Source organism: Tasmannia lanceolata, unplaced genomic scaffold (assembly GCF_043159265.1).
Source record: "Tasmannia lanceolata isolate RefF3 unplaced genomic scaffold, GAP_Taslan_0.1 ptg000003l, whole genome shotgun sequence".
In the NCBI taxonomy this organism is placed as follows: domain Eukaryota; kingdom Viridiplantae; phylum Streptophyta; class Magnoliopsida; order Canellales; family Winteraceae; genus Tasmannia; species Tasmannia lanceolata.
Genome location: NW_027518680.1, coordinates 58,540,318 through 58,560,763, shown reverse-complemented (window position 1 = coordinate 58,560,763; position 20,446 = coordinate 58,540,318). Strand labels below are relative to the sequence as shown.

At 37.9% G+C, this 20,446-nt stretch overlaps 1 protein-coding gene across 1 annotated transcript; it reads left to right on the top strand.

Annotated features, from left to right (window-relative positions):
* Positions 1-996: 996 nt before the first annotated feature.
* Positions 997-16,045, top strand: LOC143863670 (putative mitochondrial-processing peptidase subunit beta, mitochondrial). Its single transcript, XM_077374408.1, has 9 exons — positions 997-1,794; positions 6,973-7,137; positions 7,322-7,459; positions 7,573-7,724; positions 8,139-8,247; positions 10,045-10,143; positions 14,507-14,572; positions 14,665-14,772; positions 15,650-16,045. Exons 1-9 carry the CDS (start codon positions 1,156-1,158, stop codon positions 15,734-15,736), a joined length of 1,563 nt encoding a protein of 520 aa, XP_077230523.1. The 5' UTR covers positions 997-1,155; the 3' UTR covers positions 15,737-16,045.
* The last annotated feature ends 4,401 nt before the right edge of the window (positions 16,046-20,446 follow it).

The following is a 20,446-nucleotide window of genomic DNA, read 5'->3' as shown; positions in this document are numbered from 1 at the left end:
TCCTTCCTGGGGTTTCGTGCGGGATTATTTTGGGCCCACCAACCAAACGTGGGTTTCCTGAGGAAATCCCACAAAAGTCCCAAGAATCAAAAAAATTCCAGAAACAAGACGGAGCAGGTGATCCGTAAATTTCCGGGTCATTTTTTATCGGACCCGTACGGGTCGGGTCCACTCGTTTGCTAGGTCTACTAGTAACATTTGAAAAGTGGTGTAATTAGTTAGACCTAGCAAACGGGTGGGCTAGGCCGGGTCACAAAAGACCCAGAATCAGACGGGTCACTTTTTTGTGAACCCAGAGCCCACCCATATGAGCCGGGTGGACCCGCAGGTCACCTAGTTTTTGTTTTTTGTTTTTAAACTGTCTTTATTCTCACACTATAGGATGATCCAAAACGTCCAGGTGATGGGCCATAACATAAATAGGTTGTCTCGAAGAAATCATTTCCATAGGATGATCCTAGCCCTCTGATCTATGGTGGATTGCATATTATTATTTGTGGAAACCTTATAGATCAGAGGGCTAGGTTCATCCTATGAAAATGATTTTTGGGGCACAATCTATTTACGTCGTGTTCCATCACATGGATGGTTTAGATGATCATATATGATGTGGTCCTTACCGTACCTTTTTAAATATACAGGACTATAAGGACTTACCCTGTATAAAATCTCGATTATATGGGTTTTTACAGGCACCCGTGGGCACCCACGGGTTTACCCATCGCGGTTTGATAGGACCTAATATGGGTGGGGTCAAATTTCAACGGGTCACTAATTTAGTGACCCAGACCCTTTGTGGGCCTGGTGGGTCCGGGTCACTTTTTGCCTGGTCTAGCTGGGGCTAACGACTTTACACCCAGGGTCCGGACCTATTGCTAGTAGAGCATTTGAAAGTTGGTGTCACTAGTGTAAAGCAGGAGGTCTCTCCTCATTATCAAAAGGTATTCGTTCGGATATCAGTCCCATAATTTTGGAGAAATTAAGAAGAAGGTAATTCTAACGTACGCTACTGTGTTAAGTACGCACCTCCTTCTTCCCCTATTTCCCATTTCCCCTCTTCTCTCTCTCGCGTCTCTCTCTCTCTCTCTCTCTCTCTCACTTTCTCTCTCTCTTTCTGTAATTTCCCCAAACCCTAACCCTAAAAACCCTAAAAAAATGGCGATAAAACACCTCCTAACCCTAGCTCGCAGATCCCCCAAACCCTCCTCTCTCCTTCAAACCATCAGATCCGCCTCTACTTCCCCCGCCATTATCGATCCTTCTCCTCCTCCAGTCATGATCTACGACAAACTCGCCGAGTCAGTAAAATCCAAACTCAGTAAACTCCAAAACCCCGATTCTCGATTCCTCCAACACGCTTCTCCTCACCCAACCCTAAAAGACCACTCCTCAATCCTCTCTACTCCTCAAACCCGAGTCACAACCCTCCCAAGCGGCCTCCGAGTCGCCACCGAGTCAACTCTGTCCTCACGAACTGCCACAGTCGGAGTCTGGATCGACGCAGGGAGTCGGTTTGAGACTGATGAGACTAATGGCACTGCGCATTTTTTAGAACATATGATTTTTAAGGGGACTGAGAAAAGGACTGTTAGGGTTTTGGAGGAAGAGATTGAGAATATGGGTGGGCATTTGAATGCTTATACTTCGAGAGAGCAGACTACTTATTATGCTAAGGTTATGGATAAGGATGTTAATAAGGCGCTTGAGATACTTGCTGATATATTGCAGAATTCATGTTTTAGTGAGGATAGGATTAATCGCGAACGCGATGTTATTCTTCGCGAGATGGAGGAGGTATGTGATTTGGGTTTTTGTGGGTATTGTTTGAATTAGGAAATTTTATTGCTTTGATGCAACAAAAATGTGATTTTTTTTTGCTAATTATGTGAATTAAGACATGGTACTGTGTTATGTATTCTGGAATTATGATTTATTCAATACAAGTTGTGATGTTGTTGTACTATTAGGATTTATTCAATAGAAGATGGGTTTTTGTTGTACTATTACTCCTTTTTCTGTAATTATGTATTGTTTGAATTGGGAGATTTTATTGCTTTGAGGTGAGGCAAATGTGCTTTTTTTTGTTATTGATGTGAATTAAGGCGTGGTACTGTGTTATGTATTCTGGAATTATGATTTATTCAATACAAGTTGTGATGTTGTTGTACTATTAGGATTTATTCAATAGAAGATGGGTTTTTGTTGTACTATTACTCTTTTTTCTGTAATTATGGACTGTTTAAATTGGGAAATTTTATTGCTGCAGGGCTAAAAATGGGAATTTTTTGGTTGATTGTGTGAATTAGAGCAAGCTGCTATGTTCCTTCTTGTGTGATTCGGGTTTATAACTGAAAGATGTGATGTTGCTGTAACATTGCTCTTTTTTTTTATTTACTAAAATGGGATTTTTTTACGTGTATGTATTCTGTAATTAGGATTTATTCAGTACAAGATGTGAATAAAGTAAACCATAAGACTTTATTTGTAAATTGTCAATTGTCAAACTCAAATGTGAAATTTTTATTGCTTTGATGCTAGAGAAATGTGATTTTGTTTGTTATTTATGTGAATTAAGGCATGGTACTATGGTCTGTATTCTGTAATTAAGATTTATTCAATAAAAGATGTGTTGTTGTTGTACTAGTACTCTCTGTTTTTCTGTAATTATGTACTGTTTAAATTGGGAATTATATCACTGTATGGCGAGGGAAATGGGATATTTTTGTTATTTATGTGAACTAAGGCGTCGTACTTTGGTCTGTATTCTGGAATTTGGATTAATTCAATGAAAGATGTGATGTTGTTGTACTATTACACTTTTGTTTTTCTGTAATTATGTGCTGTTTAAATTGGGAAATTTTATAGCTGCAGGGCTAGAAAATGGGAACTTTTTGGTTACTTATGTGAATTAGAGTATGCTACTATGTTCTGTTTTCTGTGATCAGGTTTATATTCAATGACAGATGTGATGTTGTACTATTGTTCTTTTTTTATTGGATTTGATTATTTTAAGGGTTTTTAATGTGATAAAACTTTGTAGCTATCATGGATTTTTAATTGGATTTCATGGATTAGATTTGTCTGTTTCATTTTATTTTTTGTTTAATTTTCTGTGTCTTATTGCTTATGTGGGAAGAAAAATGTGCTATTTTTGGGGCAGTTTCAAAATCAGGGAGGGCCAGATATGGCTTTCTCTTTTTGATTGTTTTTTATGAGGCAAAAACTGTGACTATTTTTATATTTTTTATTCTTTAAATCCAGAGGAGGATCTCATAGATTTCATGCAACTGAATAAGGGACTATTTTGTTTAAAAGTTTCTAGGGTGATTGAATTCTGTTTTCTGTGCCATAATTGCTGGAAACACCTCGGCGGTGGGAAACGCGTTTCCCCAAAAAAGCATTTGGGAAACAGAAACGAAATGTGAAATTTTTTTGGGGAAACATTTTGAAAGCACGTGAGAAATGTATGAGAAACATGTTGGGAATGCACGTAAAATGAGTTGTAAACGTATGAGAAACGCTTGAAAAATATATGTACAACACAGGAAATGTATGTAAAATATGTGGAAATGGTATGCGAAACATTTTTTTAGAAATCACAACTAAAAATTGTGGAATACATATTAAAAAGGAAAAATAAATGTGTAGATAGTAATAAAAAATAGAAATAAGTAAAAAAATTCTACTAGAAAAGTCAAATATGTTAATAACATACATAAATCATCTATGTATGCCACTAGTAAAATACATTTTTTGACTAAGAAATCAACAAGGTAGCAGACTTCATGGGCTATTTGGAGAGAAAGTTTATAAGGGTCTGTTTGGATGCTGGTAGACTAGTGGGATGATGGTGCAGACCGAGTGATCGCGGGTTCCGGTGAACCTTAGGAGCTTGATGAATTAACCTCTAAGTTAATTAGTTCAAACCAATCCCAATTTCAGATTAGGCGTTCAAGAAGTTAATCAAATCACATTATAGTGTTTACTTTAAGTTAGCCATCGAGATAGTTCAACAATAAGCTTAAAATCTATCTCAAACATGCACCTGCAAATAACCGCTCGCATCAGAAGAAAACAATACATAGATATGGGCAACAAACATGAATGGTCTGTCTACACATTGAAAGCAAAGTAAATGTAAGCTCTAGGACCCAAGTAACTGCCTATCTAGGGTAATGGGTCTCAAGAATAAAGCATAGGCGAAAAGTAACTGGCCCAAGGGTCTCTATGGATCAAAATCAAATATTACAAGGCTGTAAGCAGTGAAGGTAAGCTTGCACTCGGTAAGGAAGCACATTACCCTAAGATCCTGCACGAGAGAGGCCCAAAAGAGTGGTGGAGAAGCCTGGAAGCTCCGGTCAGTCTAAGATATTAGCAGCTGACAAATGTAGTGATTCAGTGGCAAAAATATGTATTGAATATTAATGTGTGCAACCCGAACACTAAAATAACCAATAAGGAATATGAGTCTACAGCAAAGTGGGGAAAGCAGGGAGGCAATCAACAAGAGACTGTCCTGGACAGCAAGCTACGCAGCAAAAGCAGTGGAGGATCAAGAAGGACAAAGAAAGGACACAAGAGATGATTGTTTTAGGATGAAGTGAACAACCCCCTAAAACAGTTCCAGCGGTCCTAAATATGTATGAGATTGTAGGAAATAGAATAGATAGCAAAAGGGTAGTGAGAAAGTGGGTGAAGGTGAAGAGGAAGGGATAGGAGGTGAAGGAGATAGGGAAAATAGGGGCTGCTGCAGTCAATACTGCTAGAAATAGTCAAGGGATTGTTTTCGGAACTGTAGTGATTGGTGGGAAAAGAAGGACGTAGAAAGAAAGAAACAATGAAGAAAGAAGTGGAAGTGAAGGAGGAAAAACAGGGAAGAAATAGAGGAAATAGGAGAAAGTGGAGGGTGAAGGATGCCTTGTGCATAGGAGGAGAGATCCCCCCCCTCCAACCCTTTTTCTTTTGATGGGCATAGGAGGAGAAAGGGGAGCGAGAAGGATGCCTTGTGCATAGGAGGAGAGATTTTTCCCCTTTTTGCGATAAAGAGGGTGGAAAAACTCCATCTGTGGCTGCTCCTTGGGGGCTGTACGAAATCACATAAAAAATTAGGGTTTCTCTCCCCTTAGGCCTCCTTTTATAATGTTTTAAGTGATGGGTGCGTGGACCATCCCTACTCAACTCAACTCAATTAAGCCTTTGTCCCAAATTAGTTGGGGTCGGCTAATGAATCCTTTAGAAAATTTTCATGAAGAAGGTGAAAGGATCTACCCTGCTCAAATTGACTAAGTCTAATCCTGACACTAGTTGGGTTTGTCTACATGGATCGTTTTCTTCCGTTCTATCCTATCCAAGGTCATGTTCTCTGTTATGTTCCTAGCCCTCAAGTCTTTCCCTACTGTTTCTACCCACGTTGTTTTCGGTCTGCCCCTACCTCTTTTTACTCCATCCCTACTCAACTCAACTCAACTCAACTAAGCCTTTGTCCCAATTTAGTTGGGGTCGGCTAATGAATCCTTTAGAAAATGTTCTCTGTTATGTTCCTAGCCCTCAAGTCTTTCCCTACTGTTTCTACCCACGTTGTTTTCGGTCTGCCCCTAACTCTTTTTGCTCCATCAACTTGGCATGAGTTACTTCTTCTCACTGGAGCATCCAAAGGCCTACGTTGGATATGCCCACACCATCTTAAGTGGTGCTCTCTCATCTTTTCCTCAATCGGTGCCACCCCCACCTTTTTACGGATGTCTTCATTTTTAATTCGATCTAAACTTGTGTGGCCGCACATCCATCTAATCATTCGCATCTCCGCTACACTCATCTTATGCACATGCTGCTTCTTGGTAGCCCAACATTCTGAGCCGTACAACATGGCTGGCCTCACAGTTGTCTTATAGAGCTTTCCCTTCAACTTGGTAGGTATTTTACAGTCGCACAGAACTCCTGAAGCATGCTTCCACTTCAACCAACCTGCTCTTATTCTGTGGATAACATCCTCTTCAATCTCTCCTTTCTTATGTAGGATTGAATCAAGATAGCGAAACATATCCCTCTTAGGTACCTCTTGTCCATTCATATTTACTACATCTTCGCCCTGCCTCCTTACATTACTAAAGTTGCACTCCATTTACTCTGTCTTAATTCTGCTCAGTCTAAAATCTTTGGATTCCAAAGTAGTTCTCCATAACTCTAACTTAGCATTAACTCCTGCTTTGGTTTCATCAATTAATACTATGTCATCTTCAAATAACAAACACCACGACACATCATCCTGGATACCCTCCGCAAGTTCATCCATAACTAGAGTAAAAAGATAAGGGCTTAGAGCTGATCCTTGGGCTTGGACCATCCCTACTAGTCAGTAGGATATAACATAACTTAAGTGGGTGGGTCTAAACTATGGATCAATAGGATATAAGATAACTTAAGTGATTGGTGAATGACTTAAATACCCCATGACTTAAATACCCCTACTTAATGGCCAAAGGAATAAACATACTTAAGGCTAATAATGTCAAGGTATGGGATGAGGTGGTGTGGCCCCTAGAGGTAAATTTGTATTTTTTTCCTCACACTTATTAGTGTTTGAATATTACACTTCATTAATATATAAGGGAGAGAGGGTGGTCGACAAACATGTTCAGTCTCTCTCTCTCTCTCTCCACGATTTCTCTCCTCAGTTTACTTCTTCTTTTCTATCTCTCTTCCTCCCTTCATCCATCACTGCAGGGCTTTAATCAATATTTTCTACTTACCTTCTGCCCCTCTTTTATAATTTGTGATAAAGTTGTACCTGAGTCTTATTGTGTGGTCAGCTTTACCATAGCTATTGTGGATTGCTATCTTGGGTATTTGAAAATTTGTTTGTTTTTTGTTGTGGTTTCAAGTGGCTGAGCTGTTCTTGTTTCTGAGTTATGATTGAGAATTTCGATGTTGGATAAAAAATCATAAGACAATGGTATGCTCTCTATCTTGTAGGTGGAGGGACAGGCTGAAGAAGTTATTTTTGATCATTTGCATGCAACTGCTTTCCAGTACACTCCTTTGGGCAGAACCATACTGGGACCCGCTCAGAATATTAAGACGATCACCAAGGCGCATCTGAAGAATTACATTTCGACTCATTACACAGCTCCCAGAATGGTATGGCCTCGTACTTAACTAGAGTTGATGAGGTCTTCTGTTAGAGTCTTTTGTTAGCACGAATTGATTATTTGATGCTGGCCTTTTGTCTTCAATTTTATGTTGTATTATACTAGGATACATGAATCTAGTTTATGTAGTCATCTTGACAGGTGTTTCCTTGGGACCCAATTATTCTCTTCAGGTAATTTCAGCTGCTGGCGCAGTTAAGCATGATGATATAGTTGAGCAAGTGAAAAAGCTGTTTACAAAGCTTTCAACTGAGCCCACCACAGCCTCTCAGTTGGTTGCAAAAGAGCCAGCCGTTTTTACTGGTTCCGAGGTATGGTGACTATATTGATGCCGTATGTCATGGTCTTTCCTTATTTTTCTTCAATGGATACTGTTTCTGTCTGGGATCTTTCTTAATCCGTTTCTTCTATCATGACAATTTAGGTTCGGATAATTGACGATGATGTCCCACTTGCACAATTTGCTATTGCATTCAGTGGAGCATCTTGGACAGATCCGGATTCGATTGCTTTGATGGTCATGCAGTCCATGTTAGGTTCGTGGAACAAGAATGCAGGAGGGGGCAAGCACATGGGGTTAGTTTTCATGGCATCTTTATTGGTTGTAGTCATGGTTGTAAATTTCTATCGAAAACGGTTGCATGAAACCGAAACTACCTGAAAACAAAATTCCGGTCAAAGTCCCAAATTTCAGCCAAAATTTCGGCACAAGTTTGAAATTTGTTTTTTTTACCGAATTTCGGCCGAAATTTCGGTTTCGGCTATGTCCGAAACCGAAACCGATATTTTAAACCTTGGTTGTAGTTACATATGGACACATCCACATATATTTTGATTGTCGCCGAAACCGAAACCGAAATTTTAAACCTTGGTTGTAGTTACATATGGACACATCCACATATATTTTGATTGTCACTATACTCGTTCTCTCTTGTGATAATTGATTTTTTTTTTACTTTCTTTTGATTGTTCTTGTTAATTTCCAAATAGGTCAGAGCTTGCACAGAGGGTTGGGATTAGTGAGATAGCTGAGAGCATGATGGCTTTTAACACCAACTACAAAGATACTGGCCTCTTTGGTGTCTATGCCATTGCCAAGGTTAGATTGATTTCAGATTTTTATATACAATTCAATGTTGAAAGTACTTTCTGCCTGTGTAGTATCATACAATGACTGAGGTACTTTAGGTCAAGACAGGGTATTGAATTTGTTAAGAATTAATTTGAAAGTAATCTTATAATTCAGAAGGATCAAAGTATCAGTTTCTCTTCTTTTTCTTTTTCACGGTAATGATCCTTTTATTGAAAAAGGAAGAAATATACAATGCTAAAGATTTATAATCTATGATAATTTGATACTTTTACAGGCCCAATGTACCGTTTCTGACACTACACGATATGTGGATTAGTCAAACACTTGTCTTGTTTCAAATATACGCCTCTATTGAAATTGAATGTCATGTTTTTTTGCTTGTTACTATCATATTTGCAATTATAGCTTTGAGTAGGTGAGTCTTACAAATGCTATTCTATATTTATTATTAATTGCATCGTCTAAGTTAAATCTAGTTAAGTTCTATGATATTATATTGGTATATGTCTTAAGTCATATATCTTGAAACTGATACCTATTTGTGTATCCTTGTACTACATTTTAGAAAATGTTGGGTCGTATCTCCATTCACATGTCCGTGTCTGTATTTGTATCTGTATTACAGTCTCAACATTGAGACAATCCAATTCATCAATACAATGGCAAAGCCTAAATACCATCCTTACCCATAGAGTCAGCCACATCATTATTCTCTTTGGAAACCTGGTAGAAAACCCCCATTTCCTTCCAAAGGTCACAAGATCTACTCCAGCAAATCAACCAGCCAATTGAGTTGTCGCTATTAGACTGTTGGGAAGTATTATTAGGGCCGTTTTCAATGATTTCATTGTTTGACGAATGACTTAGGATGGTTATAATCCCTCAAGCAATGTCTGAATTAACTTAATTGGTTCCTTTATAGCCAAAGATTCCACGTAGTAAAGTCTCCCTCTCTACCTAAACAAACTTCCAACTCTTGGACCTCGAATTCCAAAGGAGCTATTTCTGCCTTTCTACATGTTTTCGGGCGAGAGTCCTATTCACTTGTTTCTTAAAGTTCATTTTTCTTGATGTTTACATTGCCGCATACTAGATTCACATGTTATACTTTATCTTAAAGCTGGCCATGGCATTGATCTAAATTTTCTTCTATGACCTGCTGCAAGATCCTTAAACCTTGTGAAAATTTGATTCTCTCTCACACACATGTATGTATGTATGTGTTTGCGCTTGCACGCTTATCCTAAAAAAATAAGGAGTAGCGGATTCCAGTTTTTGGTAGGGATGCACTTATCCTTGATAGTCAAGAATATCCCTATCCCTTGGACACACCAATCTGTGGATAAAAGTCGCGACCAACACTGTATACATTTTTTAATCTTGGAATAAGTCTGTCCTGGACAGACCTATCCTCCATCAAAATATGCCTCATGTACCTTGTTTTTCTGTTACAATCTTTTCATTTCAGACAAAAGGCATGCAGCTAAGTGTATTTGGCTCGTCTGCATTGAGATCTACATAACAAGCATTTACACTTTACCATGATATTTTCTATTTATTTTTCCAGCGGAAGCTTCGAAATCCAGTTATAATTTTCTGGGACATTACAACATCTTTCAGCCTATCTCTGCTCATAGCTTGCACTACGCATTTCTATGCGATACCATGAGTAGAGTAATATCTTATGGGCTTTCTAGTATTTGTCTAGTTTGTACTTATTTATGTTTGAGCCCTTTCAGAATGTATTTGCCAAGTGAAGATTTTAATTGATCCTTTTATTTTGTTAACCAATTCTATGATCAGCCGGACTGCTTGGATGATTTGTCATATGCAATTATGTACGAGATCAGCAAGTTATCGTACCGGGTTTCGGAAGCTGATGTTACTCGTGCTCGCAATCAGGTACTTTGTCAGCACTTGATACTTGCTGTTGACATAATTTGTTTTCTTCTATCAAGGTTTAAAACTTCGGTTTCGGACCCCGAAATTTCGAAATTTCGGTCGAAATCTGGTACAAAACCCAAATTCAATATTTTATTCAATATTAAATTTCGGCCGAAATCACCGAAATTTCGGTGAAATATTAAATTTCTGAAAAACCGAAATTTCGGCCGAAATAAATGACCGTTTCGGTTTTGGGTGATTTCGGTGTCGGTCTCCACCGAAATTTCAGATTTCGGTCGAAATTTAAAACCATGTCTTCTATATAGGGCATGTTTGTTTTAGATTATGACGACCGATTGTGGAATCCCCAACCAATTATTGGACCGAAAATTTAGTGCAATTTTCGCTCCAATAATCGGTTGCGGACTCTACAATCGGTTGTCATAATCTAAAACAAACAGGGCCTTTGGTCTTAACATGTTGTAACCTGAATTGGTATATGACCATAATCGCTGTTTCTTTATACATAAACATCACTTTAAGTATGATATAGCCACAAATATACAATGACAAATGACCAGGACTAATTTAATTTGACTCTTTCTGTAAAATATTGCCAACTTTTCAGTTTGCTGACTGATGGTGTGTCATTTATATTTGGGATTTGCTAGGGACCATCGCAGAAGACATTTTGCAGATGGTCTATCGCATGTCAGACCAGCCACAGAGGCTCACTTTTCAGCAGATTTTGTCATCATTCATGAGGTGGCTGGTCTGACTTTCGACAGACCACCTCGAAATGCCTTCTGCGATGGTCCCTAGCAAATCCCTTTATATTATACTCTACTAGTGGTTCTTATGCACGCATATACATGTTTGCTCTTGCTACTGTACTGTGAGTAAAGTGGCTACATGTGTTGGATTTATGGCAATCTGTATGTTTTTTATTGCTAGTTGATTCTTTAACCTCTACTTGTGACTCAATCCTCTTGAATCCTACTTTCCTATTGTGATGCTAGCAGTTTATAGTGATAGCCATTGAAAAAGAAAAAAAAAACAGTTTACTTTATGGCAATATATTTAATCTGTTTTTTTAATGGTATATTTAAACTGTTTGCATATTTAAATTTGACTAATTCGTTCGGAGTTGAATAGAGTAGTGCTGCCACTTTGCTCTATGTGTAGTTTATGCTGAATTACATGGTCATTAGTCTGAAATTTAGGGAATTTTTTGAGATGAAGAATGTAAGGAAAATTTCCTTTTCCTTGTTCTTATAGAGGACTTGATTTTATAGCCTCATACAGACATACACATATACATCATATATACACACACACGCACACACCCATGCGCATATGTTTGTATCTAGTCTATGTAATTATGTATGTGTTATACCTTAATAAATGCATGACAGAATTTTACTGATCACGGAAAGAGTGCTCTCGGGAAATATACAAAGAAACTCTTTCAATTCAAGTAACAGAGGGTGGGAATAATCTCATACATCCTTCAAATCAAGTTATACACACACACACACACACACACACACACACACACACACACATGCATACACATGTACACACACCACATTTCTTGGATAATCTACAATGCATCTTATGACGTGATGGAATGAGATCTGAATGTCAATTCAAAGGTTATGGAACTTTGCCTCAATATTTGCAACTCTTCACATTGCTAAGCCGTTAGACTCATTTTCCATAATTGACGTCTGAAGGGGTTTGGGAAAGATTAGGGCTCTCCAGAAGTGTCCCGCCTTCATTTCATTGGAATTACCAATTCCAATATACCTCAAAAAATTAATATCATCACTTTGCTGTTGTTTCTAGCAATCTATGTTCTCTCCTGATAGACTTTAATGCTTTAGCTACCGATCAAGCTGTCATCAATTGGAAAGATGTATGTCGAGCTTTTTCTTGTTAGATCTTGATCTTCTTCTTCATCCTACCTTGATATTCTTGAAGTAGTAGTTTTGATGTGCTCATGGACGCCCTCCTAGCGGAGGAGATGCTCGGTTACGAGAAGGGTGATTAGAGTATATTATAGGCTAAAGAGAGGGAGTTGCCAAGACTTACAGCCTGGGGGCTTAATTGGTGGTCTTCTAGAGGGGGAGAGAGAGTATGGTATTGGTCATGATAGAGAATGAATGAAAAATCTGAAAATTTTGACCTTGAGGAAAATTTTTAGGGGACAAATTATGGAAGGGCGATGGGGAAAAATTACGAGAAGGGTGATTAGAATGTATAGGCTTTAGCCCGACAGAGCCTTGAGGGGGAGTTGGTTCCCTCATTTAGACACATTCCTAGAAGTGCAAACTGCATAGTGGATGGTGTAGATAGAGAAGGAATCGATAGAGTCGGTGATGCGGATAGGAGCAGCATTTATTCTTTTTTGTAGCTTGTTCGTAGCTTGTTCGATGTTATTCGCGGTAGGGTCATATCGACCCAGGACTTCCCATTAGTCATTAATAAGATCTTTGTCATCTTTAAAGCAATCTAGATCAAACCATGAAGGCAGTATGTAACTCTCCTTTTCAATAAAACTTCGTTACTGATAAAAAAATGTAAAATGCTAGTCAAGTTACCTTGACACTGTTAAATTGATCGGTTCCTTGATCTGGTGGGCAGCTTCCATGAATTTGCCCCATTGCTACTGGTCCCATTAGATCGAATATGACTAGCCCCTTGATTGAGGGTGATGAAAATGGTTGAAGAAAATTTCAGCTGTTGATTGTTTGCAGCCTAGATCTGATGTGCCCTCATACTTGTTCGGCATGGAATCCGGACCATTGTATTGCCGCTTGTGGGAAGAAATTGGGTTATACATTCCTATCCAAATGCGATGCTGATGCATATAAGCTTCATGGCCAATTTTTAGCTCAATGAATCTGCCAAAATACAGCTGGCTAGAAATAGAGATCCATGTGCATACTAATTGGATGCTTGAGAATATGAGGGCATTTGTTGGAACCTTAGTTAGCAAAACCTATGATGGGGAAAATGGTGAGCTAAAAAGATGAGTTTAAATGTCTTTGGCTCAGAAAAATGGATAGAAAACTGTCCAAGAAAAATAAAACAAAAATGACTAAGTACGGCGAGTGAAAAAAATGGGTTTAAAACAGCTTTGTTTTAATAAAACATGATAAAAAGTGTTTTTTTTAAATGACATGATAAAAATTGTTTATAATCCAAAATTCTCTAATATCTGTTAAAGAAATTCTAAAATAGAAAATTAAAGTCTCTTAAGACTTGTGAAGTGGTTTGTTCACACAGACGGAAGGGTCACTACATTGTTTTAATAAAATGGGATAAAAAGTGTTTATAATCCACTTTTCAAAAAAAAAAAAGTGTTTATAATCCAAAATTCTCAAATAGCTGTCAATACATGTTATCAAACTATAAAGTAGAAAATTAAAGTCTCTTGAAACTTACGCAGTGGTTTGTTCACATCGACAGAAGGGTCTTAACTTTGACTTTTCACCCTCAGACTAACAAAAATGCATTTGGAGCTTATCGGCATATAATAGAATTAGATCATTTATAAGCAGACGCTAGTTCGGATAATCCATCAATACATTTTTTTTATTCATCCAACAATACATTTTTTTAGGGTGATGATATTTTCACCCCCCTGCAGTATGCATTCACCCCCCTTTTAACGTGATTTGATGTCAAAAAGTGTTAAAGTTGCCCACTGTTCGCGTTATAAGGTGGGCGAATGCATGCTGCAGAAGGGGTGAAAAACATCATCTCCCTTTTTTTAATTCATCCAACACTAGTTCTCAGTTCAACACACATCAGATCTCCTCGAAGACCTGAGGGTGCCCACTGTTCATGTTATAGGGGGACGAATGCGTGCTGCAGAGGGGGTGAAAATATCATCTCCCTTTTTATAATGCATCCAACACTAGTTCTCTGTTCAACACATCTCAGATCTCATCAAAGACTGAGGGTGATTTTGAGAAAAATAAGTCCTGAAGGGAGAAACACTCGCCCACTCCGAAGTATTCTTTTTCATTTTTTAAAATGAATAAATGGAGTTTCTCTATTTTTAAAATTTTGACATTACGAAATTGAGAAAAAATGTCAATATACATTTCCAAAAAAAAAAAAAACGATTTTAAAATTTATATTTTGAAAAAAGCTAAGTTTTGTTGACTTAGGTTGGTATCAGTAATGATATTTTATCCATGCTTGTTTGGTGGATTTTCTGATTGCCCATAGAATTTTGTTTCCTCTTCTAGGATAATGCAGAACAGTTTCTCTCTTCTAATAGTGTAATTGAAATATTGCTTTCAGATTGAGCAAAAATAATAATAAAATTCAGAATGCATATCATTATGACTGACGTGGTGTTTCACAGCTGAAATCTTCTCTACTACTACACATTGATGGAACCAGTCCTGTTGCTGAAGATATAGGTCGCCAGGTAAATATTTATTGGGAACTTCTTGTTGGTTCTGAAGAGGTCACTCTCTTTCTCTTTCACCTATATTACAGCCACTTTTCTTTTTCTCGCAGCTACTTACATATGGCCGCAGGATCCCGTTTGCTGAACTGTTTGCAAGAATTGATGCAGTGGATGCAAGCACCGTCAAACGTGTTGCAAATCGGTTTATATTTGACAGGGTAAGGATTGGTATATTGCAATAATTTGCATACTAGTATTAAATATTGAACCATGTGAATATATATATATATATATATATATATATATATATATATATATATATATATATATAGAGAGAGAGAGAGAGAGAGAGAGAGAGAGAGAGAGAGATATAAAAAATATAAAAAGGTATTAAATAAGAATAAAATGAGTAATTATCTAGTTTTCATTCAAAACTATTAAATTAAATATAAATTTCCATGATTAATAATCCGAAGCACAAACCATATTCATCGTACAATAAATCACTAAACAAAGCACAAACTATATTCACTATACAAAAAATCATTATATAATTTTTCACAAGAGTAAACAAAGCACATTCTCAATTCTATAAGGGATTTGCTAGCGTCCATCGCAGAAGGCCTTTCACGGATGGTCTGTTGCATCTGACAGCAGCCACAGAGGCTCATTTTTCAGCAGATTTTGTCTTCATTCATGAGGTGGCTGCTGTCAGATGCAACAGACCATCCGCAAAATGCCTGCTGCAATGGACACTAGCAAATCCCATTCTATAATAATCATCATACAAAGAAATGCTAGCATTAAACAAAGCATATTGAAATGATTTTCATTTTGAAATCACAATCATTTCTCAAATCCAAAACAGACAGAATCATAAAAATCGTAAAAAGAATGGTAAAAACACACGATTCAAAGTCGAATCGTACTATTTTTTTACGAAAAACGTTTCTTCCGATTTGAATCGTTCAACCCACATTTCGATTTGAATCGTACGACTTTAACAACAGTGAATGAGAGGACGTTGTTCTTTAAGGAAGTTAGTAATTGTTTTTCTCACGCATTGATATCTGTTTTTTGTGGGGGTTTTTACAGGATGTTGCAATTGCCGCGATGGGGCCCATCCAGAGCCTCCCCGATTACAACTGGTTCAGGCGCAGGACCTACTGGCTCCGCTATTAGGCTGTTGTTTTACGATTTATCTGCCACATCACAAGCTCTCGTAAACATGGGTTCCGTGTCGCTGCGCGCACAATTTTTCTTCCTGAGAAGCCTTTAATGGCTGCTGTTTTTGTTTTGGTTTTTTGTTCTGTAAAATCCAAATTCCAATCAAATAATTAAGCTTTCAATAACAGGCAATGGTAATGTTTTGCCAAACAGCATTCTTTCTATTGTCAAAGGTGCTGGTGATTTTGTGGGTTCTTTGATTAGAATGCGATAATTAAATGGCTTACATTGAAGAATGTGGGGAACAAGCTAAGTTTTCATGGATCTTCACACTTTCTGCGCAAGGAATTTCAGCACTCTTTGTTGCATTAGTGCTTGTGTATGAGAAATTTTCTACTGGATTTTAATTTGTAGGCACAAGAATAGAGTTCCATCGGCGAAACAGAAGACAATTGAAAACCAGCTGCAACTTTCATTTTTTATTTTCTAACATGTTTGAAATCAATTTAGTCTTAAGATTCAACTGAAAGCACACCCACATGAATTTTGATCTACTCTCCAATTCCAACCATGAAAGGTTACTGCTAGAAATGTTATCTGCAATCCGATGTCTTGTTAATGAGACTCCTCTATTTGTTAAACACCTCTTTGATTGCCTCTTATTAGCCTTCTTTATTCTATCTGGAATTACCATAAGCCTTTAGCAGTTGACTAGAAAATTGTTAAACGAAGAAAGGGGCAGTTTGGACTTTGGAATTACAACAAGGCTTTGTGATAGTTTCTCATTAGTATTTCTCTTCACATCCACCCACAATTCCTACAACTCCTCAAGTTAACAGAAACAAACACAAATGTTCTTCAACTCCTCTCATTGCTAGTATTTTAGATCAGGCAGAACAAGCTAAAGACAATCACATGGAGGGACTCTCCTTTCCTTGGTCTTTGTTGGATGCATTAGGTGTTCCTTTAGATACATTATTTCATTTGATCAAGAACCCACTGGTGAATCAGATTCCTTCTTTGGTAGCTATTTCCAAGCCAAGAGATAGAGCAAAAGATGGTGTTCTGTTTGTGGTTGCTTAGCAGAGAGCTGGCTGGAGCTTGTTTGTGAAAGCAATGGGAGACTTGCTCCATAGAACCTCTCAGTTACTTTAGCTTTGCGCTCAGGTGCACTTAAAGTCTTATTGCTTAGATGTTTGTTTTAAGATGAGTTCGCCCTTGCTATATAGTCTCAAATAGGGTACAAATTGAGGTGAACAGACTGGACCCAACCCCAACTTGATAGGATCAGTAGTGGTGAAACACCTTAAATAGTTTTCAAGGCCCCTTTTGGTCTAGATTGCACATACATTGCAGGGAACAAGTATATGTGGGTCCTACCTGGAGTTCCGAGGTTCAATCCCAGCTTACCTACCAAAAAAAAGGTTTATGTGGGGCCCTGATGATCCAAACCCTCCATCTGTTTGACCAGTGGGCTATTCTGAACATGCTTATCCCCATACCTACCCTACCAGTCCAGCGTCCTACATCTCATTTTGGTTCAACACATTACGAGATATCACGATATTTTGGATTCTTTCTATTTCTCGCGGTACATTAAAGTCTAACTAGTCTATGTTGTGAGAATTTAAATCAGTTTTTGGGAAACAATTTGGGCGATGATTCTGTAGAATAATGCGCTCCCCTCTTAACGTGATTTGAGTATTTGACGTCAAAAAGCGTTAAAGTCTGCCCACAATTCCGTTCAAGCGGGGCGCATTATCCTACAGGGGATGGCATCAAGAGAGATGTATGCTAGGTTACGGGGCGTTACGCCATCTCCAACATAAATTTGGGCCGTTGATCCATCGGCCACCATAAGCTAAAAAATCACGGCAATCGAGCGATTAAGATCCTTCGATTGTAGCAATTTTGAGCTATGATTTATTCACAGCTGGCCCCATCAAATCAACAAAATCAAGGGTAGAGATGACATGACTGACAAAGCCAATTAATCTGGTGGTCCCTACATGATGGACCTGCCATATCAGAAAATCTGGGTAGTCAATGCCTCATAATGGACGGTCAGGATTACGTATAAAAATAAGAAAAAAGAAACAATTATTTTTTAGGCTATGGGCCATCCAAATGGTGGTCCACTAGATCAATGGCTCAGATCACCCGATCATTAATGTGTCTCACAATTTCTCCTTCCGAGTTGCAGAGGTATAAATGGCCGAATAGGACCCACACGCGCATTTTAGGAGGAATCATACCATGTGTGGGCCCCACCTTAATGACAGTCATCTGTGTTGTGGTCTTCACTTGATGAATGTGGTAGGGCCTCCATTCATAGCTCCATATAGTTGGCCTTAATTGATTTTATCACAACCGTCCAATTCATGTTTTTACTTTCCATACTTTTCCAAGAAATTATTGCGATCCAATCAGGGCCTTATTGTTAGGCTTTTTCATAATGCTTCCCTATTGACACTCACGATTAACCAGGGGACATCCCTGGTAGTCATAAGGGATTTCAATGTGCAACCAAACAAGGGCTTTTAATGAACGTTTTAAATTTCGGCCGAAATCTGAAATTTCAGACCGAAACCTAAATTGTCTAATTTTTTGAAATTTCGGGTTTAAATGAAGGTTTTAAATTTCGGCCGAAATCTGAAATTTCAGACCGAAACCGAAATTGTCTAATTTTTTAAAATTTCGGCGAAATTTTTGATAAAATATTAAGTTTTTATTCCTTTACAGAATTTCGGCCGAAATTACCAGATTTCTGGCCAAAAGAACGACATTATGAGCGCCTTTACCAAATTTCGGGATTTCGGCTAAAATTTCGGTTTCGGTGAGGACCAAAATTACCCCCGAAACCGAAATTGTATAATTTTTTGAAATTTCGGCAAAATTTTTGATAAAATATTAAGTTTTTATTCCTTTACAGAATTTCGGCCAAAATTACCAGATTTCTAGCCAAAAGAACGACATTATGAGCACCTTTACAGAATTTCGGGATTTCGGCTAAAATTTCGGTTTCGGTGAGGACCAAAATTACCCCCGAAACTGAAATTTAAACCCTGGGTTTTTCTAACGTGACACCCAAATGTGCCAAAAACCTATAACCCCATCCCTCATGTACGGAGTCCGTTGCACACATTAATCGGAAGATGCTAATCCTAATTTGGCGGATTTGACCTTGTTTTACGTTGTGATAGTCTATCAGATCACGAAGTATATCACTTATGTTTACTAATGATATAATAATCATTTGCTTACTTGGGCCACCAGCTTGTAACATAAAAGGGGTGTTACAAATACTAGGGCTGCAACATTTGTCGGGTTTAAAAATCATGGGTCTTGCGTAGGTTCGGATTTTAAATTGGAAAAACCCACTCAATCTTGGGTAGGGCCGGGTATAAAGAAAAAAAAAACCCGAAACCCAAAACCCAATCCGATTCATATGGGTGTACTATGACTTTATTAAATATCTCTTGAGTAACATAGAAAATGATTTTTCAATATATTGATACAATTGCTTTCATTTTGGTGATAAAAATATAGCGTCCTTCTTAAAAATGATTTATGCTCTCAAGTGTTTTGATAGACATGCGCTACACTTGTTTGTCCTGTAGTATTTAAAGGGATGTCAGAGGATATTACGGTTCTCAAAAAGCTCTTAAAACCCTTTAAATACTACACGATAAACAAGTGGAGCGCATGTTTATCAAAAACACTAAGGGGCCGTTTGGATACGCGGATTTTAGAAGCCAGGTTTTTAGTTTGAAAACAGTGTAAAAGAGGGTTAGAGACGAGAGAAAAAGAGGACTAGCCGTCGTTTTTTACTCATTTTTGACTTCTCTCCCTTATTTCCATCAGCAAGAGAGTAGCAAATCCTCCCATATTTCCAGGTTTTAGAAATCATAGGATGTAGGAGAGATTTTTAAAACCTGATTTTCTTGCCTAAAATCTAAGAAACGCTGCTAGAACAACATCCAACAACTTGATTCATACCCTCTTTTACACTGTTTTCAAACTAAAAACCTGGATTCTAAAATAAGCGTATCTAGGGGCCGTTTGGATACGCGGATTTTACAATCCGGGATTTCTTCAAAATTGTAGCTAAGAGACGAGAAGAATCAGACCAGCCATCGTTTTTTACTCATTTTTGACTTCTCTCCCTTCTTTCCATCAGCAAGAGAGTAGAAGATCCTCCCATATTTTCAGGTTTTAGAAATCTTAGGATGCGGGAGAGATTTTTAAAACCTGATTTTCTTGCTTAAAATCCAGAAAACAGTGCCAGGACAGCACACATCAGCTTGATCATGAACCCTCTTTTACATTGTTTTCAAACTCAAAACCTGGATTCTAAAATCCACGTAGGGGCCGTTTGGATACACGGATTTTAGAATCTGGGATTTCTTCAAAATTGTAGCTAAGAGACAAGAGAAGAATCAGACCAGCCGTCCGTCGTTTTTTACTCATTTTTTACTTCTCTCCCATCTTTCCATCAGCAAGAGAGTAGCAGATCCTCCCATATATTCAGGTTTTAGAAATCTTCGGATGCAGGAGAGATTTTTAAAACCTGATTTTCTTGCTTAAAATTCAGGAAACGCTGCTAGGACAACACACAACAGCTTGATCATGAACTCTCTTTTACATTGTTTTCAAACTACTGGATTCTAAAATCCGCGTATCCAAACGGTTTAAGCGCTGAAATCATTTCCCTAAATTTATTTA